The 27,369-nt window shown below is 40.1% G+C and overlaps 1 protein-coding gene across 1 annotated transcript in view; it reads right to left on the bottom strand.

Annotated features, from left to right (window-relative positions):
• LOC146366371 (uncharacterized) overlaps window positions 1–26,460 on the bottom strand; it is a 41,255-nt gene extending 14,795 nt beyond the window's left edge. Inside the window, exons 1-5 of the mRNA XM_084912114.1 lie at window positions 26,208–26,460; window positions 25,849–26,022; window positions 25,490–25,663; window positions 25,133–25,306; window positions 24,774–24,947 (exon numbers count right to left, since the gene is read on the bottom strand). Coding sequence (XP_084768240.1) covers window positions 24,774–24,947; window positions 25,133–25,306; window positions 25,490–25,663; window positions 25,849–26,022; window positions 26,208–26,332 — 821 coding nt within the window. The 5' untranslated portion in view covers window positions 26,333–26,460. The remainder of the gene's footprint in view (window positions 1–24,773; window positions 24,948–25,132; window positions 25,307–25,489; window positions 25,664–25,848; window positions 26,023–26,207) is intronic.
• Between the last annotated feature and the right edge of the window lie 909 nt (window positions 26,461–27,369).

Raw genomic sequence — 27,369 nt, 5'->3', positions numbered from 1 at the left:
TAGATCCACGATTACACACTGACGTCCTGTAAGGTGACAGGAGTAAAAGAGGAGCAGGTATCAGAAGTAAAATGCTGAGGTGGCAACCCCTAACCCTACTCAAGTAAATTTAAGTAAATGTATGTATTTGGAAACATATACTTCTAAAATACTTTTATTGCACCATGTTCATTCATTCATGAGCTGCTGTAACATGAATCAAATGGCTGAATTGCAACTCAGCATGCAGTCAAGTTCTATAGTCTTGCTAATGACCTACTAGGTGTGTTGCAACAGGGACACATGGAAAAGTTGCAGGACAGCGGCCCTCGAGGACTGGAGTTTGAGACCCTGCCGTATGGTGTTCATACAGTTTTCTACCCCACAGTTACAGCATGTCTGACTGCCTGTTCAGCATATGCAAAAATATATGACGAGTTTAAGCATGTGATGACTAAGGCCTTCCATTATGGTGTTTGTCATCACATGTCACAGACATCTGGATGATCATTTGGAATAAACTAAAAACTAAAAACTTGTTACTTCATCTTTTATCTTTATTATTATTATTGTTCTTATTTTACATTTTTCATTGTTAGGCATTAGGTTTATTTGTAGTAGTCCTTTCCAACTTCTTTCCCTCTTCCATGTTACTGTGTCAGCTTGTCAGCATCTATTTGGGGTTGGGAGTGGAACAGAAAGTAAGGAAATCCAAAGTGCCATTAAAACCAGGAGAGGTTCTTATATTTCAGAAGAAGGGATTAATTCAAAAGAAATGACCTCAATGCCATATTTTATTTAGGAACCCTGGAGAGCACTTTGCAAAATAACACATTCTTATAATTTCACCCTCAGATGAGCCAAGCTACGACTGTCAGGGAAGGTGATGTAGGTACAGAGCATGTGAGAGTGGTTAAGTTAATGTCTCTTGTCTAGATGAAGGCACAAGAGGGATCAATGGCAAGGCGTAGAGATTCAGTATCTTCAGTCTTCAGTGGACACTCCATTTCTGGCACAAAACACCTGTAAAAGATGGTCGATTTAGGAGGTGACCCGACAACTTCAGCCTGTCAAACATAGCAATGGAGCAGTATGTTAAAAAAAAAAACAACTAATTAAGTATGCACTCAGTACCCTAAGAATTATTATGGTAGTTAAACACAGTGATAGTTGTATATCATATCACTTCAAACTGAGGTGATCCAGTAATGCTGCACTAATGAATTACACTAACTATTCACTTTAGCTAAAGTTATTAAGTTAGCTAAAGAGTTGGGATGCTGTGTAAGACATAAATAAAGCTAAAACACAAAGGTTTGGACACCGTTTTGCATGTTTCCCTACTGTAGGGTTCTCTGCAAGCATACAGAGGGGGTACTCTGAGAGGGTCCAAGATGACAACTCTGGAATTCTACTAGAAACAGTCGATCATATTTGTTTGTCAAAGCTGAATTCTGGGCAAACTACGCTAAATTAGCGTTTTTAGCTAACAGCTACAATAAGCATAAAAGTTACTGTACGGCTATCATTTGTTAACATGACGCTTGTTCTTATACATGTAATACATTTATTACCAACCTGAGAGTTTATCCGCTGGTCATTCGACATGACGAATGACTTCTGAAGTCTTAATTCAGCTCATGATGCTATAGATTCCCGTCAGTAACACTTTCGGTCCGCTAGTAAACCGTATACGGGGACGCCTAGGCCTTGTCCTCTTTGAGGGATAGTCAGTTGGTCACTGTGGAGCTTGGGGCACTCCAGAATAACTAGTGGTTGCACCACTTTACCGTTTGGAACGGTATCTGCGCTTTTTTGGACACTGTTAAATAGAGTTAGGGATTTTAGAGATTAGGCCAGATACAGTTAGAGGCTGATACTGGTTAATTGATTACAAAAAAGTTGGACTTTCTTCGGTTGGACCCGTTAACTTAAATTTGTCAAAATTGTGTAGGCGCTAAAGCTGTCAGGCCTGAGAGTGATTGTAAATATAAGACGTCTTTGTAATATAAAATAATAGAGCCGTGTTTGAGGCGAGGCTGTGTGTGACGTGCAGCTGCAGCGCTGCGAGCTATTTTTAGACGGTGTGTGAACATGCAAATGAGGTGGCTGCTGTGAAGCGCACAGAGGACTTTTGCTTCCTGTTTTTGAGTTTTATAATTATGATTTGCAAACAATGGTACATGCCTGTAATTAAAACGCTGATTTTGCTGATTATAATATTACAAATAAAGTTTTGAATGACTACGGTGAATTTTTGATATATGGCTGGGTTTTGATATAGAACAGACAAATCGTGCATGATTTAGACCGGCACTTCAGTCGGCAGGGTAAGATTGAGTGATAAATACGGGGGTGATTTGTTTCAGTTTTGTGGTGTGAAGCAGGATTTATAAGATTTTTAAGTGGTTCTTGTTTCAGTTCAATAATATAAGCAGTTACATTTGATTTACTGTTGCTTTTATCATAATATAGGGTGTGATCAAGCACGAGGTTCAGCACTAGATGTGGTGTAGTAATTTCATTTATTTATATGAAAGGCATGCTTATTTTGGGGTCGTGCCGAATTAAAATTTCACCTATAGGGGATCTTCTTTACATGAATTGCATTGGTCACAGTGAGTACGGATAAATGACTGAATACAGTGAATTTTCTTGAGGGTGTGTTTCTAGGGATAATTATTACTGGTTTTATACATTCATATTGAGGGACGGAGGACTGTGGCGGAGAGTGTGGAGAGAGGACGTGAAGACGGCTTTGCAGCTGCTGGAGTGAGTAGCTGTGTGTGTGTGACAGGAACTCTGCATGCCCATAAAAGGCAACTGCCTGACTGTGTGAAGTATGCACCCAGAGAGAGAGAGAGAGTAAAATCTAGGCAGATGAAGCGAGTGGATGTTTTCAGAAGAGAAATGGTAAATGAATGTTTTAGTGTGTTAATACAGGTGGATTTCTCTCAACCTGGAAACCTGAGTACAGCGGCAAAAGGATAGATTAACAGAATTGGGACGACAGACAGGCCAAGCTTTGGCTCAAAATTACAGCTTGACCTCTCACTTTGATCCCATCCCTGGAGAGAAGCTTAAAGGACATCTTCTCCTCCAGTTATCGGTTACCATCACTGGAAATTTTCAGGCAAGTTTTTGGCTGAATTGTTATTGGCACCATGTGTCCCTGAATCTCACAAGCAGGCTCTAACTCCTGGCTGAAGACATGAAATGCTGTTATTTAAGGTGGGAAATCAAAATTTGGGAAACAAAATAAAAACACACACACAACCAGAGAAATGTATGAGAAAGGCACGTGTTAGAGAAATGCCTCGTTTGAGAAAAAAGTTAAATTAACCCACCTACAAACGCACACACACGCAATGAAGAAACAGCTTACATTCATGAACACGTGAAGATTTTCCAGCAAGGTTAAAGCAGCGAAACTTAACATACACCTGTTGTTAAATGATAAAGTTTATCCACTACTAACAAATAAACTCTCTGGGTTGCAGGACAACAACTTAACTTCAAAAAAAAAGACACTGGTCTGACCAACCAGTGATGACACGACAAATTTAGTGGTTAGAAGATTCAAATTGTGACATGTTTTCTGCTGATTGATTAATACAAGTGATTACTGAATGAAGGAAAATTCCTTTTTTGGGCTTTTAAACATGATCTTAACAATTTTAACATGTACCTGTGTTGTCCTGTCAGCTTGGTGGGTTATGAGTTGACTATATGGTGAGAAAAAACAAAAAAAAGGGGGAGAGAAGGCTGACACAGGGCCTGGCCCGGTGTTTCTCCCCTCTCTGAATAACACAGCCAACACAACATCATTTTCCTGTTCGTCTGTTTTTGTTTTGTTTTTGTTTTGTTTTTTCTCTTTATGCTTGATTACAGGCTGCTTTGCCGAGGATGACCTGGACTCCTGCTCTCCCCTCTACCATCTTTGCTCACTCCTCTACCACCTTTGATGTGACCCTGACCAAATGCTACAGCAGCTGGACCCACAACAACAACCTGAAAATGTCAGCAGGAAAACGATCTCATGCAGTGGAGACGGAGAGTTAAATCCAAGGCCCGTTTCACTACACGGGGGAGATTTCCAGACAGCTTCAGCTGACAGAGCTGTGACGAGACGCCCATTAAGCCCGGATGAAAAGTGAGGGCGAGCAAAAGAATGCTGACCTTAACAACTCTGCATTAAAACTGTGCAGGACAGTGACTGACCAACACAGATGATCGGGCAGCAAAAAGGGCGTGCCAGAGACAGGAGGAGTAACTGAGGTCAGGAGGCACCTCAGAATGGACAAAAGCACCAGAAGAAAATAAGCTGAAGGCACAGGTGTCGGGGCTCGGCCAGGAGCTGACCTCTGAGAAGAGCCGGACAGCAGAGCTGCAGAAGGCCGTGGAGCAAAGCAAGGAAAACATCAATAAACTTCAATCTGACGTGTACGGAAAAGACTCTGAGGTTTCTGCCCTCAGTAAGAGCTCAAGGCATCAGAGCAGAAACTGAGCATGGCTCAGGAGGAGCTGGCTGCTAATCGAACCCATCAGTCAGGCTTGGAGTCCCAGATACAGGACTTGAAACCAGGCTGGAGCTTGCTGGAGCAGGAGGTCACCAGACGGGACAAGAAGCTCCAACAGCAGGAGCAAACCCTGAAGGAGCTACAGAAGCAAAAGGGTCAAGTTAAGGAGGAGCTGGACAGGGAGAAGATGCAGGACACTGGAGAAAAGGACTGCCTCAATTGGGGCCAGAACCAGTATGGACAGAACTTTGAACAGCAGCACCAATGGATGCTAACGGACTGAAATGGAGGAGGGCAGGACCCCAGGGCACGCCTCAGGCCGTGGTTTACCCAGAACACCAGAACAGGAAAGTGATGAACACAAACACACACAAACACACACATCTACATGCACTCACTCAGAATGAAGAGAAACACACATATGAACACATATGCACTCGTTGATTGAGTGAGAAATGACACACACACACACACACAAATCGAAATGCTGATTCAATTCACTGAGAAGTGATCCACACACACACACACACACACATGCACACGCTTGTGCAATGAAGAGTGATACACACACACGCTGCTGCAATGAAGAATGCTTTACTAACAAATGCTTATGCTGACACGCAAAATGCTGCACACAAACATCCAAATACAGAATCTGTTACAACAACAAGAAGCCATTGATTGTTTATTGGTTAAATGCATTTCATGTCACCCAGAGGGCGTTTGTGTAGATTTAGGGGACAGGGTCTAAAGCAGTTTGGTTATGAAAACAATGTCTGTGCGTGATGTCTGTTTATGGCTCAAGGCCTCGACTGAATTGTTTACTGTGCTTCACACAGCCTGATAAGGAGCAGTGGTACAGAGTGAAAATGATGAATTAACGGTGTGAGCCTTATTTCGGAGCGCCACATTTTTGTGATTGAGATTTAATTGAAGGAGGAACACACCGAAAAAAAAAGGGGGCCAGCTCTTGGATTTACGTAAGCATCTCGCGTGTGTTTAACACAATTGCCTCAGGCTTTAAAGATCTGTACGAAATTCTGGTTTCCAGTGTGAGAGAAAAAGTCATGCAGCTATTAGAGCTAGGTTAATCGATGATTCTAAATTACCCGTGAATGTGAGTGTGAATGGTTGTTTGTTTCTATCTGATAGACTGGTCAGCTGTCCGGGGTGTACCCTGCCTGGCAACCTATCACTTCAGGGATGTTTCCCAGCCCTGATGCAACCAGGAGAAAGATAGGAGGATGGTAGTTGTTGTAGACCCATTCAATTTTTATGGTAACCAGGATCTAGACTTTGTTGAACTGTATGCAATATGAAGACAACATGTAGTATTTAAGTGACCAAGTAGTATTTGGATAAAAGTTATTGAATAGTGTTGAAATAAAATGACAGAATGGTGAAGGATTAAAATATTCCAGGAGCCCAACTTACTCCATCTGAACATGTTTCAATCATGTTTTATGAACACAAAATGCAGGTTTACTGAATATGAAAAGGTTGTGTTGATTTAACTCAGTTGTTTAAGTTTCTGCCAAAGCAAAATATTTGTGTGCAACCAGTGTCCACTATTGAATCAAGTAAATCCAACATTTTTTTCAGGGCAAAAAGGAGTTACGGTCCCTGTATCCCTACACAATATTGTCCCGGGAGGGAGAAAAACCTTCTGGTGAAGTTTTGGTTGATTTTTGGGTTTTGCTTAACACTAGGTTGATTTCATCAGTGAGGTTTGGATTGTTTTCTTTCTCTAAGAGAGAGAAAGATGGTTTTATGCTTGGACATGTTTGCAATGGGCCCCAGTATTTGTTACTTTATTAGTATTTTATTGGTTACATTTGTTTTTGCTTTTGTTACAGTGCACTGAGATAAGAACATCTGAGAGGTGTGATCCACCGGTGGTGATATTTTGGTATTTTGTGAGTTCCTGATTTAACAAATCAGCTCTTTAATCCAGGCCTGAGAGACTGAACTTTAAAGCGCTATAAAATATTCTTACTGGAAACAGTCGCAAAGTGTTTTTCTCCATGATTATAATGGGCTTGGGAGAAATTCACTTATATGGGACATTGATCACATGAGAAGTCCTGAGCCTAAAAGGATTGCAGCGAGTCAATCCAGTCAAAAAACAAGGAACTGTTTTCCTCTAAAATGATGACGTCATCTTGCTGGTGAGGGAGGCTCGAATAGGTTGCGCGTGAGACTCCATTATCAGCAATTTCTGGTATGAATGTGTGTGGATGTATGCATGTGGCTGGACTGTGATGGACTGACACTAAAAGTTTTAACTGACTTGATACTGAGACAAAAACGGTGCCGACTTTAGGATTAGTAAATGTCCACAAACAATTCACCCAGCCTGTAAAAGAAGGGTGGATGTTTTGTCTTGCTTTGATTTGTTTTTGCAGGAACAGAAGGATGACAGAGACTAAAGGGGGAGGCTGTAGCTTCACATGAGCGTGAGCTGCAGACTGAACCCTTTGGTTGCTAATTTTGAGTTACTGATGTTTGCATTAAGAAAATTGTGTTTTATTAGCTGTGTTTTAATTAATTAATGTATCACATTATATTTTTGGGAATGTTAAATGCTACAGTGAAGAAAAGCTTTGATTTCAGTCATGACTGAACATGTTGTTATTAACCATAGCAGCCCACTGTAAAGAGTCAATTAACTTTTATAGAGGAAAAAAGCCAAAAAAAACCCTCTATTAATATCTATGGATAACAGGGAAATGGTAGGCTTGTCACATTCAAAATGGAGATATGTAACAATAAACACTGGTCCCCGTCTTTTAGGTGCTTTCTTGAAATAGTCAGCAATTTAAAAGTAGGATATAACCGACAGGGGCATGTGCTGAGAGGTGGTGCTGCACAAGAACAAGAGCAAAATAAAGAAAAATTATTGTGTTTAGCTTTGATAAATTCAAATCAAAATGTACCATTACACTCAGAGGATCAATATGAAATTCAATATATGCTAATTTTGTATGAAGTACATGACTGATAACTGTTCTGTCCTGAGCTTTAGTTTTTACAGCACCCACTTGACCACACTAGGGCTGCCACAAACGATTATTTTGATAGTCGACTAGTCACCGATTATTTTTGTGATTAGTCGACTAATCAGATCATCATCCGTTGGACGTAAAACGTACAGCTTATTGCACCAGCAGCATCTGCTCTTATATAACTATCATTAGCTTACAGCTTTAGGTGTGTAAGGTATGTGCTAACTAAAAATAAAGACAAGATGATAGTTTATTAAATTTTAATGAAATTTGCAGATTGTTTCGGTGAAGTTTAATAAACTCCTTGCTATCTAAAATATAACAGGACACTGGAGTAAATTTTGGAGCATCTCACACTTCTGATGATCAGCTGTCTGCTTGATGTTTATTCAGCTGTGTAAAAACTATAATTTAATCTCAGCCAAACCGATTTACTCAAGAACAAATAAAATACTAAAAAAAAGCCAAACAATAACATTTTCAAGTTATCTCAGTGACTCATATATGTTTAACCTGAGTAGCGAAAGACGGCGGTGGGTTTGAAAACGATTTGCCAGGAGTCCGGTGTTCTCACGGCTCTAGTGAGCTTTGCCCCCGGCTCGCTATCGAGCTCCGAAAACGTCGGAGTGCTTTTGAAAATATGTGGTGTCTTGATAAGCTGAGCAGATATTTGAGGTTTACACAGCTACATTCTTGCCTGAAAATATGTTAAATGTTTATTTTGTGACCCAGAAAGAGTAATATTAAAACTAACTAGCTGCCGCCATTGTTGGAAACTGAGTTGGGCTGCTCTATGAATTCTGGGACACAGCTACTTCTTCTTCTTCGGGGTTTAACGGCAGCTGGCATCCTTGTACATGCAGTGCTGCCATCTTCTGTTTCAGTCCGTTATTACACTCTTAAATCCTACTAATTCTTGCGTCTTTTGTGATCTTACAAAGCTTCAAACGACGCGCCGACTATTAAATCAGTCGTCGACGATTTTGATAGTCGACGTAATCGTGACTAGTCGACTAATCGTGGCAGCCCTAGACCACACCAACAGTTTCTCGCCACCAAAAGGGGGTACTTGCAAAGAATAGGGAGGAATATCGTCAGAAGTGGGAAAGGTAAGCCCCGAATGAGGTGATAACACCATAACTTTCACTTATGGTCAAATTCTCAAAATTTGACCCCAACCATGAAAAATTCTTCAAACATTTAGAGACAGAGTGGAGTTCTAGATAAACATAATGTCGCAAACCAAATAAGGATGGAACATTGGAATCGATAAGATGGTGAAATAACACGCAGTAAAATGTTGATCATGTTGATTATGTTTATTCCAGTGTGCAGAGATTGGCTAATCTGACCAGGAAATGTGATAAAATGGATTGTCGGAACAGTCAGCGTTAAAGTCACCTTTGACAGTCCAGACCAAGGTTATTATCGTTAACGAAAACAAAAAAAGGAAAACTAACTAAAACTGTAATGATTGTTCACAAAACTAACTAAAATTAACTGAATTTATAGCAAAATGTGTTTAGTTTTCATTGATGTGTGCGTGTCATACAATAGTCATGGGTGAAAATGAAGTTTAGTTTCCAGATTTTTTCTTGCCGTCTCATTATGCCAGCAGGTGGCAGTACGTTAGTCGAGTCGTCTGTGTCGCTGCTCCGTCCACGCGCAGAACCATGTCAGGAAAAGTCGGGAGAAAGCGCCAGAGTCCAATTTGGGATTACTTTGAATATGACTGTGTTTTGGATAAAGCAAGTGTCTTGTAGTGGAAAGAGACAAATTATGAGGGACATTTCTAAAGGGAAAAAATCCCACAAACCTTAAAGTGCACTTGAAAAGCTCACACAAGAAGGCTAACCTAGCTTACCTTGAGAAGGTAAGGGGGAGCACACTCCCCCTCCTCAGAGAGCTCCCCCACTCAACCCTCATCCCCAGAAAACAGAAGCTAACCCCAGGCAAGGCAGCGTGATGCATCCCGAGACAACAGGACTGGGACATCTACATAACTGTGTGAGTCAATTGCCTACAAAAAGTTTATCAATTCACTTGAACCAAAATTACGAACACCCGGTGCTGCAAGAGTTAATAGTCTCAATACCCAAGGATAAGCAGAAGAGCATGACTGATATGATGAAACTGGGATTTTGTTACACTTAATTATTGCAAACACAACTAAAACTATAACTGAAACTGATCAAAACTAAACTGAAACTAAGGATTTTCAAAAAAATAAAAACTAAACTAAACTAGCAAACAATTGGTAAAAACTAATTAAAACTGATATAAAATTGAAAATCTGAAGTCGAAACTAAATAAAAAAAAATAAAAAACTAATGAAAATTGCAGAACTATTAAAACCCTGATCCAGACTAAGATGGCGTTGGACATCTTCAGGGCGGAAGAGGGTTGGTGTGACCAAGGTGTGGTTTGGCTTGTTGTATGTATATTTCAAGATGATACAGCTCTGGATGGACCAGTTACCAGGGCATGGAAGGAGGACAGACTCATTAAATGAGGAGAAGGAATTTTCTGGGATTGGAGATCCTCTGGGTGAGTGGTTGACTAAAAGCATGCATAAAATAAAAACTATTTTTTGTTATTGATTGGTAATAGATTGATAATTGGCCACATTTACAGCTGTATTGACTTGTTGTGGACGTAGTCTACTTCATGTTTAAGCACTCTAATTAACAGATTGAAAATAGTGACATTAAAGGAAGAATATGCAGCGCCACCCTGTCAGATGCCAGTGAGGGTGGGGCTCAGTGATGAATCAGGTGAGCTGCATTCATGGCTGAATCAAAACAAAGCTTCCCCTGCTGTGGTCAGTGAGGGAAAAACAGGGGGAAATGAAATTTAAAAGAGGCATTTATAAACGTTTATGTGGGAAGTGTATAAACGGGATAAAAGGGGGTGTTTTACTGTCATTTTAGCATCAGCATTATTGTTACATCAGAATCATATAACAAGCATTGCATTAATCATTTATTGAAGCTATTGACATTACATTAACAATTGTGTTCCAGTGATGGTTATAACCTCAGGTTAATCTTCTATTTACAGGTGCCAGAATAATCATATGATCTTTCATTGCAGGTGTAACCATGATCATTTTTATACATATTGCAGTTTGTTGCTCATTATAGAGTTGTGCTCAAGTTAATAAGGGTTAAAAGCTACAGTCAGCGCGATGTTTGGCTGATCTATGGACTGGAGTGACTTTGGGCAGGGAAGGCCGCACACGCTTACACAACACTGATATCATGTTATTCTTTGTAATCTTTTATTCAGTTATATCGTTTAAGTTTTAAGTAGTGGCAGTTAATTAAACAGCATTCATTTAATATTACATACTTGATTCAGAGCATTACACACCGATCACCTTAACAATCTGCAGAACCTTGTAGCTGCAATGTTGTGTCTCCATAAGGGACAGTTGGCTCCGGGAGATAAGTGGGAGTCAGTGCCTGTCCTCGAGGAGGAGAGAATGTTCCTTTGCTGTGTCAAAAGTAGTCAACAGGTTCATATTGAAGTGAAGTTCATATTAATACAGGTTTTGTTTCTTGGCAATTCTGCGGATGCAGGCTCTGGGCGGAGCCAGGAGTTGAACAGATCTAACATGACAATTGAATTGATTTCATTCCCTGGCACAGGATGACAGGACTGGAGCAACGACACTGGATAGGAGAAAGTCTGATACTTTCTAAGATATAAGGTCACTAACCTTTTCTTTTAATTTTCTAGCTCCGTTGATTTGACACATGGGAATGTGTCAAAAAAGGGGGGAAGTTGAGTTTTAACATCAAACAAGGGTTATATGAACATTTTTATGACTTCATTTGTGTTTTAATAACTTAGGTACGGTAAAGCTTAAGCTAATAGTGACCCAAAAGGTTTCCAGACTTTTTAGAGAATCAGTGAGAAGCATAAATCATTATTTCCATGTTTAAGCGTGAATCATTGAAATGAACTGAATAGCGTTTAGAAGATAAAAGCCTGTGTTCATGAGAAGCTGAGTTCCACACTGGAGAGGAAACCGTGGGACCGTAGGTGGAAGGAAACACATGATTTTTGTGAAAACGGGGGACAGATGTTAGAATTAAAAATGGCTAATTTGTTTTTGATGTCTTTTGTTAAAATGAGTGGTTTTAATAATTTCTTACACACCTTGCAAATGTGCTTATAAGGAGTTGGCACTTGGTCTTTTGAAGGTCATAAGCTTCGTCCGGCGTGATGGTCCGGACTGATATATTGCAGGTATTGACTTTGAGTGCAGAGGGCTAAATGCAAACACGCTTACACACACATAGGATATGATTAGAATAAGTCCCTGGGACATTCTGAATATTCTAAACCAATTCTGAATCACCAGAAGGTCAGTAGATAACAACAGTAGATTATTAGAGCTAGGCAGAGAGGTGTTTTGGTTTTCTGTCTCTTACAGAGAAAGGAACAGACACCAGACGAGGTCACAGATATACGAGGATCCTTAGCAGCAGAGACAGACACAGTGACTGCCGAGACACCAACTGGGTTCAAGTGTCATGGCGTTTGGGCTCCGATTAGTCACCTCAAAAGGATGGATCCCATAAACACAGCAATAACCATGAAGGGGTTGGCGGAAATCCAGGAACACCAGACCAACAAGGTTCGAGAGGCTCTTGGTCAAAAGGGGGACACGTTCCTGTTCCTTTTTCTGGGGGACACAGCGGTGACCCCAGAATACACAGATCGTTGTTTGACATCGGGGCAGAATAATCCCCTGATCTGTGCAACGACTGAAGGGTTGTCTAACCCCTGAGGTTGAAGAAAGAAGAGCAGAGGATCACCCAACTGGAAGACACTGGTGGCTGCAGCAATAAAATAAAGGCTAAAAGCTCCTCGGACAGAGGTTCTAGTCTGAGTACGTCTGAAGGGTATAAGGTAGCACCAAAATAAAGCTGTGGGAGAACTGGGGAGTGTCATCTGTACCTACTATTGTTGTTGTAATAATAGTTTTTCTTGCACCTGAACTGCGCAAACGCAGAAGTCATCTCACATATGGTTCACCCAACAGGGGGACAAAGGGCCTCAGGGGTAAGAAGAAATGAACCCGGCAACACTGGATTACAGGGTGTAGGTGATCTCTTTATTCTAAAGAGCTCAACAGGGGGAGTGTGAGATTATAATATTATTTTATGCCATGTTAGACCCTTAATTAAAGATGGTGAATTATTATGTAGTTTTAGTTTGCATTATTCTCCTGAATTAGAAGAAGGTGATAACTATTGCATTTGTTAAACTGATTTGCATTACATTAGACTGCTGGTTTATTGTGAATGAATGATATTGTTTTATGATGCATTATACTGCTGAGTTATGAGAAATACTGTTTGCAGAAAGTCATCGCCTTATTTGTCTGATTAGAAGAGAACAGAACATACTGGAGTTTTCTGCCCCATCTCAGCAGGAGCAGATAAACAGGGAGCCATGGTCGTAGCTTAGGCGCCGTGTGAGAGAAAGAATGTGAATGTTTAGGCTTTTATGATTAGGTGGGGGCCACTAGAGGCTATAAGAGTTTGATCAATGCTCCACCATTTTGAGATCTGATGCTGTCTGCGTACGGTGTCCATCTCCCACGCGTGTGATCATTAAAATCATCGTTTGACTCAACCCGGCCGGACCAGTGTTGTTATTTTGGTTTTCCCTCTTGTATCCATCCCCAATATTTGAATCCGTAACAGGTTTCAAAGCAAATTAATTCATTTTCAAAATATAAAATTCAATTTCAATTTAGTGATGAACATTTTCAAACCAATAAATTGAATTTCAAATTAGGATAATTCATATTCAGTTTTTAAAAGCATTTATTCAAGTTACAATTCAGATTCAATCTGAGCAATTCAAATTCAAATTTAACTTATTCATATTCAGTTTCTGATGGCACAGATTTCTGCCCATACGCATTACCGCCCCCTGGCTCACAGCTCAGTGGACATTTAGATGAGAAAATATATATTTGACATATTTAAGGAAAATACTAATAAAATACAAATAAACAAAATAAATGTTTATTAAGCAATTTTGATAGGAAATTGCTTAATTTTAGAAATGTTTTTGCTCTTTTTTGCTCTATAAAATAGTTGTTTTCTTTTAGAATCACTCATCTTAGCAGTAGGATTTACATGAAAGGAGAAACAAATTAAGTTTGAGTGAAAATGTACATTTTTTGCACTCTCTGGTCAACTGACTCAGTGAATCAAATGACTCAAAATCCGATTCACTTTGGTGAGTGACTCATTAAAACTCGATTCAGTAAAAAGAATCAAATTTACCATCACTAGTTACAACTAGCATCAATTAGCTTAGCAGCGCATTAGCGTAAGATAGCATTAGCATCCTCGCAAGTGAACAAACACACTCAATAACATTTGACCTACACAACATCATAGAATCAGAACCCACCTTCTGTCATTCACATGCAGCAATAAACCAAGGAAACACAGGTTGGCGGTGAGAGGAGAAAGAATACTGAGAACACAGACTAGCAGCCATCGCATGGCCTGGAGTACCTATGTGGTGCCAGTGTTGCCAACTCCTCAGTAAGGAAAATCGCTATTGGCTGTCCGAAAAGTCGCTAGAAGTCGCCAAATGATGTCATCGCCTAATTTGCATAATTGGTCATGCTAATGTAATTGTAACCTATGTTGTTGGAGAGAGAAATAACATCGTGGAAGAGACATAAAGTGAGTAAAAAACGTCCTAAATGCAGTTAGAATTTATTTAGAACTACAAATTAAATTTCTTTTAGCAATTATTGTTTTTAATGTCACAATTCCAACCCTGCTCCTTTACCCGGGCCTGGACCGGCAATAGTGACCCGAAACTGGCACTCTGGTGGAGTTACTTTGTGTGTGAGAGTGTGTGTGTATAAGTAGTTTTAAACCTCGTGATCCACAAAACAGCATAACAGTAAAAGAAGAACTGACTGCGTTACAGTCAGTGCGGGAGCAGCGGCTTCGCCCATGCGCGATTCATTTGCCGTTTGGACGCACAGGTGTGAACATCTCCTGCCCTGATAGCAGATGGGGGAGGACTATCCTCCACCTGTGAGCGCTTTGGCACGGGTGAGGTGCCCAAGGCAGCACCGCTGCTTGTTGAGCGTAAGAGCGATACGCGTTTCCACGTCAAAAAGTCGTCATAAATAAGTCTCCAATAATACCAGAAAAAGTCGCCAGATTTGTCGCTAGTCGCTTTTTAGAAAAAAAGTCGCTAAGGGGTCTGAAAACTCGCTAAATATAGCGATAAAGTCGCTAAGTTGGCAACACTGTGTGGTGCGTTCAAGGAGCATCAGCATAGACATGGGGGATTCAATAATATAGGACATAACAATTTCTACGGTGAAAATACTATCAATGATCATTAAAAGATAAAATACGTGAGTCGAGGTCACTACGAGCCATGCGAGGGTCAAACATGGCAGAGAACCTTCCAGCAGTATCTTGGTTTATAATTCGCCTTTGGATAGTCAGTTTAGGAGATGAAGGATCCAAGTAAAATAACAAGTTAAAAAATATGCAGCTATGGTCACTCACATGGACATCCTCCACACATACATCATGTATATTTAAACCCAAGGAGAAAACAAGATCCAGTGTGTGACCCTTTGTATGTGTGGGGCCAGAAACATGCTGCCTAAAGTTAAAAGACTCAGTGACAGTGATGAGCTCAGCAGCAGTGTTACAGGATGCTTCATCAATATGAAGACTCAAATCTCCCAACCTTCTCCAATGTGATGATGGATGTCAGAAGGTCGTTAAATTCAGTTAGAAAGACCCCATCAGGTAGAATAAAATACAATAAATGGTTTTTAGAGAACTGACCATCATCTGTGACTCAAATGAAGAAAAGGAGTCCGAGGTCATCAGACTGCATGTGAATCTGTCCTGGTAAACAACAGTGAGTCCTCCACCACGTCCTAAAAGACGCGGAGTTCAGATGACGGAGCAGCCAACTGGGCAGATTTCATTCAAGTGGACATAATCAATGTTCCCTCTAAGCTGCACGTGTGCGCAATCCGCTGACACGCTCTCTGCACACAGAAAATCTGCATTGCGCACAAAAAACTTAATCTAACCTGAATTGAAATTAAAATAAATACGTTAATAATTCTGTTTTGCAGTGTTAGTCAGTGACTGGCTGCTCCAGTATGGGATTAGAACGATGCCACCTTATCCCATAGTCCAGCCAATGATGTGATTCACATTCGTATATACGCAGCTGATCAACGTGGTTGACAGGCTATGACAGCGTCCTCATGTGCAAACACCAGTGTTTTAGCTAGCAAAGTGGCGTGGCTGATATGGAGTGAAGCCACGTTAATGACAACGTGATCCAGTGATCCAAGGGACCCCTCAGGGAGTTTGTGTGTTCGCTCAGACACATGAAACATTAGAGGGAACATTGGACATATTCCTTATTTTGCTGCCACGTCTTAGTCAGGCACATAAAATTGAAAGACTCTTTAATAAAGAGATCGCTTCGAATAAATGATTTGTTCATTATGGAGCGAACGTTAAGCAGGGCCAACCGAGTTGATGACGGTCGATCTGCAAAATCAACAGCTGACTGCAGCGGCACTTGAAATAAAGACCAATGCACACCTGTGGACCTGCTGGGCAGGGCGGCGACTCCAGAGCTGGGGGAAGCAATGATCGATGAGCAGACATAGCTGTTTTCAATAAAAACAGTGAACGTTTGACGGACACACCGTGAGAAACTGCTTTTGAGCCACGGAGCCCAGGTCCCAGGCACCGGCGGAACATATTAACTAAATGTCAGGAGAGGAAGTGGCCGCAGGCACCAGGATTCTCCCCACAGCCAAGAAGCTAGCCTCTGGTACCTTCTCAGTTTCACCTGGACGTCGGCCCTCGTTCCCCTTTTCCATCTCTTGAGGGTGGAAGTCCTGCGGGTTGTGAACAGTAGCACACCAGGGGAGGAAGAGTTTTTCTGTTCACCTGTTACAGTAGCTCTCCACTGAATCTTTGATGTTAAACCCTTTAAGACCTACCATAGAACCAAGTCCGCCAGAGCTTATCTTTATATTTTTACATGCTGTAGTGCCATTTCTGGGGAGCAGTTCAAGTTGCTATACATCAATACAACCGTTATAGCCCAAATTTTAATAATATGTATGCATTCAATCTATAGTAACTACATATATATCAAAAAGTGCAATAAACTACAAAAAAATGAAAATTGTTTTGTTTTGTACATATATTTGTAGTTAGAGAAATTTAAGAGGTTTATCCCTCAAAACTGAAGAACCAAAAAAAGTTGCACAAAATAGTTTCCAACCACAGGAAATGTAATTTGAGTGTATCCATAGTTTTATTTTTGAGATACACCAATTTTTATATACTGCATGAAAAACGAAAATAAATATTATAATGCGAATTTGCAAGAAAAACTGCAGTGCATCAAAATAAACTATTACCAACTGTGTAATTTGAGTTCTAAGCATCCCAGAAACTATACAGAAAAGCATAAACTGAAACATGACTTTTAAAAACACCAGAGTAGGCTTATAAGGTCTTGAAGGTAAAAAAACAAACAACTACAATTTCTGCAAAAATGACGTCACTGGGGCAGGTAATGGCGGACATATGATAGTTCGCGCTGACATCTTTTCCAACGTAGGAAGTGCTATGAACAGCTGATCGGATTGTCAAAGCGTGTTTCTGGCATATTACTTTTTTGTTGCTGCAAGTGCTTTTCATGCAACTTTTGCAAAGCTATGTGTGGAAGAAAACAATGACCTAGGATAAGCTGGATGCATAAGATGTAAGTACAACTCCGGTTTCACATGCAAAAATAAAAATTATTGCGCTAGCTTATGTGGTTGCAGATCTAGAGGCATTTAAAAATAGTTACGCAAAACTGAGTGTTTCCCGCTCTGACTGGCCTTAAAGGGTTAACAGTATCTCCCAATCGTATTTTAAAGCAGCAGTAATTAAGTCAGAGAACAAAAGAGCAAAAATGACATTACAAAAAATGATTGACGACAGTGAAAAACTACATTGTTGCCAGTGTTGCCAACTTAGCGTCTGAAAACTTGCTATATTTAGCGAGTTTTCAGACCCCCTTAGCGACTTTTTTTCTAAAAAGCGACTAGCGACAAATCTGGCGACTTTTGCTGGTGTTATTGGAGACTTATGACGACTTTTTGTCATGCAACCACGTATCGCTCTTGCTGTCAACAAGCAGCCGGTGCTTCCGTGGGCACATCGCCCAAGTCAAAGCGCTCACAGGCGGTGGATAGTCCTCACGCAGCAAACTGCAAATGAATTGCGCATGAGCGAAGCCGCTGCTCCCGCCCTAGGGAGCAGTGGTAAATGTTCATTTTTCTTTGTCTAAAATAAATCAGTGCACTAAAACATCATTCCAACATAGTCACTTGCTCATTTCCTCCATCGTGTGTGTGCCTCTCTGTGACATAAGCTAAACATCTAGCTAGCTAGCTCATCGTGTCTCAGTCTAAACTGTACACTCAAAAATACAGGAAAGAGCTGGTTGAAGCAGTTTATTGGAGATGATACACGTGCATACTGCCTGTATTGCAAGGCGGATTTCTATGCCAAACTGAGTGATGTGAAAAAACACATGCTAACACAAAAACATACTCAAAAGGCAAAGCATTATAACAGTTCCACCCAAATGAAACTGCAGTTTCTTACTAAAAAAACAGACTCTTCAAAAAAGGCCGAAGCCACCATGGCATTAGCTATCGCTGAACACTGTTCCATGCTGGCATGTGATCATATTGGAGAGGCATGTAGAGCTGCTTTCTCAGACTCCACTGCTGCCACCCATTTCAAAATGCACAGGACAAAGTGCACAGAAATGATTAATGGTGTTCTGGCACCATACTTTCTGAAAAAGTTGGTTGCAGATGTGGGTGATCAGCGTTTCAGCTCCTCGATGAGTCCACAGATATAAGTGTTTCTAAGTATCTGGGGGTTGTCATAAGCAGAGAGGGGCAGTAACGCGTTACTTGTAACGCGTTACTGTAATCCGATTACTTTTTTCAAGTAACGAGTAAAGTAAGGGATTACTATTTCAAAACGGTAATTAGATTACCGTTACTTTCCCGTAGGAACGCTGCGTTACTGTGTTATTAAAACCGTGTTTTTTTTGCAAGAATGTCTCATGACAGTCACGTAAGCAAGTGCGACGTTTGTGACAACAGCTGTGTGCAGATCAACAATGGATCATATATCGAGTGCAGGAGAGAGTGTGAGCGTGCAGCGTTTAAAGCGTGGAAGTACTGACCTTACTTTGAGTTTGATTCCATAAAAAGTGACAAAAACATTAGTGTCCGTTGTGCGTGGGAAGAAAACTTCTTTTTACAGCGAAAAAAACCCCTAAACTTCCAAGCAAGCACCGAGTAGCTACCACGTAATGGGAAACTCACAGAGAAACTCGCGGATTCTTCCACTGACCGCTGCAGCACACCTGCACCAGGGTAAACCTCCGCCTTCCTCACTCCTGCTTTACAGGTGAAAATAGAGCAAAAGGACCGCTAGTCTTTGATGTTATTTATTTTCTGCTGTGTTTTACTTGCATCTATTTGAAAGACTGAGTGTAATCACACACACACACAAAAAAAAAAAATTTATGTGCTGGAATGTGCAGAAAATAGGTTTAAATATTAAACAAATTTCTTCCAGTCAGAGAATGTTGCATATAATTAAATTTTTGCTTGATGCATAAAGTTAAAAGATTAAAACTAATAAAACAAGTTTTAAAAAGAGACTTTTTAATTTGATTACATTTTATATGATGGATTATGCAGAAAAAGTAGAATTGGGCTGAAAGATCTATCGCTTTAATACCTATTCAGGTTGTAAATTGTGTTTTTTTTAAAAAGTAACTAAGTAACTAAGTAATTAATTACTTTTGAAAAGAAGTAATCAGTAAAGTAATGGGATTACTTTTTTGGGGAAGTAATCAGTAATTAGTTACTGATTACTTTTTTCAAGTAACTTGACCAACACTGGTCATAAGGTACTTTAGTGACACCAAGCAGATATTGTGTCCACTTTTCTAGGGCTTGTTGAGTTGGAGGGAGGAGATGCCAGATCTATGGCTCGTGTTGTTGTGGGTTTCCCTGAGAAGTGTTGTCTTAAAAAAGACAATCTCTTGGGGATAGGAACCGACAATGCATCTGTGATGACAGGGATTAACAATGGGGTCCATAAAGTGCTGAAGGAGGAGTATGGCCTCAAAGATCTTGTTCTTATTCGCTGTGTATGCCACTGTCTGCAGCTTGCTGTAAGTCATGCTTCTAATGACACCATACCCCGTAGTGTGGAGTACTTGGTACGAGAGACTTATAACTGGTTTTCAGTGTCTCCAAAGTGCAGGGAGGCCTACGAGGCCATTTATGAGACTATCAACTGTGGGGAGAAACCTTTACAGATAACCAAGGTGTGTGCCACACGTTGGCTCTCCATTGAACCTGTGGTTTCACACATTTTGGACCAGTGGGATGAGCTTAGGCTGCATTTTGCAGTCACCAAGTCCAGTGAACACTGCTACATGGCTGAAGTTTTATACTCCATGTACACTGACCCTCAAAATATCTTGTACATGACTTTTCTGAAGTCAGTGCTGGGAGAGGTACAGACCGCCATCAAGGCTTTTGAAGGAGAACAGGTAGATCCTCTTAAACTACTTTACAGCTTGGTTAGCCTGATCAAGTCTGTGAGCAGCAGGGTGCTGAATCCACTGGCAAATGTTGATGTACTCAAAGAGCCAATAGAGGGATACATCAGTTCCAAACCATACCTTGGTTACCTTTTTGAGTCGAAAGCAGCTGAGTTGCACCTTGCGCCTGAGGATGAAAAAAATGTCAGAAAGCGGTGTGTAGCCTTTACCATATCCCTTACTAATGAGTTGAGGGTGAGACTGCCGGACAATATTGAAGCATTGCAGTACATGTCAGTTTTCAATGTGGAGGAAACTCTAAAGCACAACAAGAGCCCTGGAGAAATAGAAAAAATTGCTAAACTCCTTGGCTTCTCCCATGAAGCGATAGATAGGATTGTCCATCAATGGCGTACCATCCATCTTAGTAAATGGAATGAGACAAAAAACACAATGGACTTCTGGAGTGAGATTTGGAAGTACAGGGATGCAGCTGATATCAACCCATTTCAAGAACTTGCAATGGCTGCTGTGTCTGTGTTGTCCTTGCCACACTCAAATGCTGAAGTTGAGAGAGTATTCAGCCAGATGAGTGTGGTAAAAAGCAAACTTAGAAATCGGATGTCCTTGCAGAGCCTTAACTCCATCCTGTACATCCGATATGGACTGAAGCTGTCTGGTGAGGCTTGCTATGAGCACCAGCTGCCTGACAATGTTTTGCAGCTTTTTGGCACATCAGCTGCGTACTCATTTAAGTCAAGTGCTACAGTTGCTGAACCTGCAGTAGAGAATCTTGACAAAAATGAGGATAACCCACTCTTTCTGTGAGCCAGCACAGCCTGGATGTCTGGAAAAACAAACAAACAAACCCAATCAGCCTGAACTAGGACCAGACTAGTCCCCAGCATTTTTTTCGCATTGCCACTGTTTATTTCTACTGTCTGTTTTTGGTCCATTTAGATTGCTAATGTACTTTGTTTATGATAATATTATGATATTAAAACAATAATTGCTAAAAGAAATGTAACTTGTAGTTGTAAATATAAATCCCTAAATGCATTTAGGATGTTTTTCACTCACTTTATGTCTCGTCCATGGTGCTACTTCTCTCTCCTACAGCGTAGTTTACGAGCATGACCAATTATGCAAATTAGGCGATGACGTCATTTGGTGACTTCTAGCGACTTCTAGGACAGCCAATAGCGATTTTCCTTACTGAGGAGTTGGCAACACTGATTGTTGCCTCCAGCAAGCTGCAGCAGCGGCGAAGCCAAACACAGGCGCCATCTTGCTTGAGAGAAGAACTTAGCACACAGCAGCTACAAGCATAGAGTGCACCACTATTGTTCAAATGGAAGAAATAGAAAACACTCAATAAAACCTTTGACAGCTGAAACTAATGTAGACAATGTCAGGGGAGGAACTGAACGTATGACACCAAGCACGATAACTACCAAAATAAAGCAGGAAAAGTAAACTAAGAAACCCTAAAGCAACTAAACAGAGCAGCTAACAATAAACAAGAAGTCTAAACTATAAAAACACAGAAGCTAACATGCTAACATGGCTAACACTAGCATCACTGTATGTAGCCCGACTCTTCTCACAGCAACATACAACTGTCGTGGCTAGACGTCTCACTGATTGGCTCATGTTAGCTTGTGAAAATATAAAGTCCCAGCAATACTAGCTGTTTTATATACTGTTTAAAATAAGCTAAATGTGCTTATAATGTGTAAATAAAGGTTGAAGCAGCTAGCACTGTTAGCATCAGCACCAAGCCCTGTTACATTCATACACTGTTAGAGCAATGGCTCCAATCTACAGCCTTTAAAATAATGATTAAAATGCTGTGATTGCAGCCATTCCCCAACTCTCTGTGAATGGTTCTCATGGCCATTGATCAGTGGGCTTTGATCAGTGGGCCTTGATCAGTTGTTGTTGATCAATGGTCATGAGAATTTGCATAATTATGATTAAGGAACTGAGCTCCCAGCCCATTGTTCCTTCAGTGGGCTGGTTTCAGTCATTATGCAGATGCATTGCTTATAGGGTTGGAAACCTGCAGTCAGCTGAGACCAGTGACTGGAATAAGTCGTTACTAACAGCGTTACTTTTTTCAGTAATGAGTAAGCTAACTAATTACTATCTCTATCGTTACAACGCCTTTACAGTTACTAACAAGAAAATGCAATCCGTTACTATTTTTCAACAAACAGACAGTTGGAGCTGTGTTCAGCCTCATCTTATATCAGCTGCAGGAAGTAGCTGCAAGTAATCTGGACGCTACAGCTTTAAGCAGCTGTGCGCGCTCCCGCGGACGGTAATCATGATCACTGTCTAGCACAACACCTGGAGCTAAGGGGGCAAAACAATCGCAGCAGTGCTGCTGTTTGACTGAAAAAGAATAAAGTAGTCGTGGTAAGCCAGTCACATGACCACTTACAGACAAAGCAACAAGGTGATATATACCAGTTTTTAAATTGTGTTGATAAGCCATGTAAAACCAGAGTCATGATAAACAATATACGCGTGGCGTTTTTTCCTCAATAGTTTCATGTTTACTGTCTAAGAACAGCGCAGCGAGACCTCTCTGCTTATGAGAGAAAAAACAAAAAAAACAAGGGAAGTTTTAGGACTGACGCGAGAGAGAGAGAGCGGGAAAAGAGAGAGCGCGTTTTGACGTTTAGCGTGTTTGGAGTGTGTAGTTAATGTGTTGTCTTGTGTAGTTAGTGTGTAGTGTTGTGGATAGTTTTGTGTTGTGTGTCAGAACAATGAGGCGACTGCTGTCTCCAGGTAGAAACAGGAGTGATACACCTGCTGCTGTCAGACCTGCAGGTATCAGGCTGTGATGTTCTCCTTTATAGTGGACAGAAATATTTGGAGTGGCACAAATAATTTGTGTGGCATCTTACTGAAGAACAGCTGATAGTTTGAAATGGTTATTTAAAAAATCAAGATAAAAGGTAAATGGATGCAAATAACTTTGTTGTTTGCAAATCTAGTGCATAGGATTTTAAAATTGACAATTTATATTTGCATTTAAAGTTATGAAATATGATTCATTGTTTGTGGTTGTTACAGTAAAAATAACTTTTTCTACTCTGATTTTATGTTTTATGTCTGATTTTAGATCAATTGTGTTAATACAGTTTGTCAAAATGAAAACATGACTGTAAATTCAGACACGTGAGGTTGTGCTGATGATACCAAACAAGACAAAGTAAATAGTTTTTAAAGGTGAAATGTGGAGGGAACATCAGAAGTAGTTAAAAATGGCCAATTATACCCTGGACCCCAGAGGGTTAAAAATTTTGTTTTAAAGTAACGCAATAGTTTACTTTTTGAGTAATTAATTACTTTTAGAATATTGTAACTCAGGTCCTAACTCAGTTACTTTTTTGAAGAAGTAACTAGTAACTATAATTAATTACTTGTTCAAAGTAACTTGCCCAAAACTGGCTGAGACTGAAGAAGTCACTTGGATGAGTGATGAAACGTTTCTCCCACAAAACGCTACGTCCAGATGAACAGAATCAACTTTTGGACATTTACTTACCTGGATGATTGAGCGTGCATCAAGACCACTCACTCACCCTTCCCTCCTGCCTCTCAGCTGCTGAAGCTCACAGTTTGTTACCACGGAAGAGTCACTCCTTCATCTGAGATGAAGCCTGATAGTCTGACTGATGCAATATAACATTCAGTCTACACTTTCGTTTTTGTGCAAAGATGATAAGCAGACTAAAGGAAAAATATATGAACTCAGTTCCACCACTATTAAAAAAAGAAAACAGTCTCTGACTCACATTACTGCAGCAGCAGATTGCAAGTAAAATAATCTGAAAGTCACTATTTGACTAAATTATTTAGATGAGAAAATATATATTTAACACATTTGAGGAAATACTAATAAAATAAACAAAATATATGTCCGATTTAGAAATCGTAATTTTTTTTGTTCTATAAAATAGTTGTTTTTATTTTTCAATCACTCATCGTAGCAGTAGGATTTACATGAAAATAAAAACAAATTAAGTTTGAGTGAAACAGTACATTTTTGGCACTGTCTGGGCAACTGACTCAGTGACTCAAATGACTTAAAAAACCTGATTCATTTTGGTGAGTGACTCATTTAAACTCAATTCGGTAAAAAGAATCTAATTTACCACCACTAATACAAATCCCTTTGGAGAAAACAGCTTTAAAATATGTATTGTTAAATTCCAGATGTTTCTTTGCAAGGAAAACTCAAACACTGAAATATTACCACCAGTAACCTCCTACATATGGAAATGTGGTGTCATTAAAGACATAATAATTTCATTAATACCCAATATCCAGCAAAATATGGAATTTGTACATTTTGTTCCTAACGAAATCAAATGTATATATTGTGGAAGATTAGCCAAATTTATGTAAATTGGCCAGAACATATGACTGTGACAAATTTTACACGGTAATTCAGAGTCTAATAATCCACTCAAATATAAATATGACTTCAGCTAATAGCTTTATTGATAAGTCAATCAATAATATAATTCACATTTTAAATGATCATATGTGTTAACGTTTGAATCCTGACCTGAGAGTTTCCACTGCACACTGTGAACTCTTTAGTCCAGCAGACAGAAGCTTCACTCCTGAATCCTGCAGGTCACAGTTACTCATGTCGAGCTCTCTCAGACTGGAGAACTGGGAGCTGAGGACTGAGCACAGAGCTTCACAGCTTCTCTCTGACAGGTTACAGCCACTCAGTCTGAAAAATAAATGATAATCTATAATACTTATGTAAAGTTTGCTATGATATTATTCTATTACACGTGCCATCTATTTATTTTTGAAGGAAAACTTAACATTACTAAGATACAACATCATATGGATGTACTTGAATAAAATGTTTAACTGGTTCTTTTTAAAAAAAAAAATGTCAATTGATCTGACCTCAGAGTATTTAGTTTACAGTTTAAACTTTGTAGTCCAGCAGACAGAAGCTTCACTCCTGAATCCTGCAGGTCACAGTTACTCAGGTCCAGCTCTCTCAGACTGGAGGACTGGGAGCTGAGGACTGAGCACAGAGCTTCACAGCTTCTCTCTGACAGGTTACAGCCACTCAGTCTGAAAAATAAAAGATAATCTATAATACTTATGTAAAGTTTGCTATGATATTATTCTATTACACGTGCCATCTATTTATTTTTGAAGGAAAACTTAACATTACTAAGATACAACATCATATGGATGTACTTGAATAAAATGTTTAACTGGTTCTTTTTAAAAAAAAATGTCAATTGATCTGACCTCAGAGTATTTAGTTTACAGTTTAAACTTTGTAGTCCAGCAGACAGAAGCTTCACTCCTGAATCCTGCAGGTCACAGTTACTCAGGTCCAGCTCTCTCAGACTGGAGGACTGGGAGCTGAGGACTGAGCACAGAGCTTCACAGCTTCTCTCTGACAGGTTACAGCCACTCAGTCTGAAAAATAAAAGATAATCTATAATACTTATGTAAAGTTTGCTATTATATTATTCTATTACACGTGCCATCTATTTATTTTTGAAGGAAAACTTAACATTACTAAGATACAACATCATATGGACGTACTTGAATAAAATGTTTAACTGGTTCTTTTTAAAAAACAAAATGTCAATTGATCTGACCTCAGAGTATTTAGTTTACAGTTTAAACTTTGTAGTCCAGCAGACAGAAGCTTCACTCCTGAATCCTGCAGGTCACAGTTACTCAGGTCCAGCTCTCTCAGACTGGAGGACTGGGAGCTGAGGACTGAGCACAGGGCTTCACAGCTTCTCTCTGACAGGTTACAGCCACTCAGTCTGAAAAATAAAAGATAATCTATAATACTTATGTAAAGTTTGCTATGATATTATTCTATTACACGTGCCATCTATTTATTTTTGAAGGAAAACTTAACATTACTAAGATACAACATCATATGGATGTACTTGAATAAAATGTTTAACTGGTTCTTTTTAAAAAACAAAATGTCAATTGATCTGACCTCAGAGTATTTAGTTTACAGTTTAAACTTTGTAGTCCAGCAGACAGAAGCTTCACCCCTGAATCCTGCACATTTTTGACACTCAGGTCCAGCTCTGTAAGGGTAGAGGACTGAGAGCTGAGCATTGAGGACACAGTACATTAAGGAATCCCTTCCTGCAGGCATAACCCAACGATTGTCATCTCCAGTCGGAACTTCTTTTTTGTGGGGGAAAAGGATGGATCTCTCTGGCCATGCATTTACTTCAGCCGCCTCAGTGAGATTACCATCAAGAATAAGTACCTCATTAGCTCTGCTTTCAGGCCATTTCACAGTGCCACAGTGTTTACAACCCCCCCCCCCCCCTCCCCTCCGTAACGCTTCCCACTTTTTCCAGATAAATCAGGGAGACAAGTGGAAGACAGTTTTAAACATGCCACTGGGGGACTACGAATATTTGGTCATGCCGCCTAGGTTAACTAATGCTCCCGCAATGTTTCAAGATTAGTTAACAATGTCCTCCAGGACTTCCTTGACAGGTTCGTATTGGTGTATCTGGATGATATCCTCATTTTTCCCAAAACCTGCGAGGAACATCAATCCCATGTCCATGCTATTTTTCCAATGTTTGCTGGAGAATAAAACATATGCTGCTGTGTGAGCGGCTGTGTTTTTCCACTAGACTCTGGTTTCTGCCTTTCGGTGAAGCCTGGTCAACCTGTCCATGCTGGGCTTCTCGATTCACTCACAGCCACATTGATGCCTTTTGTCTCTTAGACTTACTGGACCACTTTGACTGGATTCAAAGCTAACAAGTACACACCCAGGCCTCACCACCTGCAATCCCCAAGCTGCTTTCCACCTGCTGACAAGTAAGATATTGAAAATAACCTTGTTCACTTACCATAACCTCCACCAGTGATCTTTCTGACGCTGCTCTACCTCTGTTACAGTGACTCAGATCACTATCTTTGGAACCAAGACCCATTTCCCGAAACCTACCACAGAGCCCACTTCATGCTCACAGCTTCAAGCACTTGACTTCTGCCATAGTTCACAGTTCAAGTCAAGTTACAGGTGTGTAAATAAAGCTTTCACATCTAGTAATATTCAGTTCCTTCATGTTTGCTTGTATTTTGCGTTCACCATGTTATGGAGTTAGATGTCTTGAGACTGGTCTTGG

Source organism: Perissodus microlepis, chromosome 18, assembly GCF_051167445.1.
Source record: "Perissodus microlepis isolate ML-2025 ecotype Zambia chromosome 18, ASM5116744v1, whole genome shotgun sequence".
In the NCBI taxonomy this organism is placed as follows: Eukaryota; Metazoa; Chordata; class Actinopteri; order Cichliformes; family Cichlidae; genus Perissodus; species Perissodus microlepis.
This window is presented reverse-complemented; position numbering and strand designations above follow the sequence as displayed.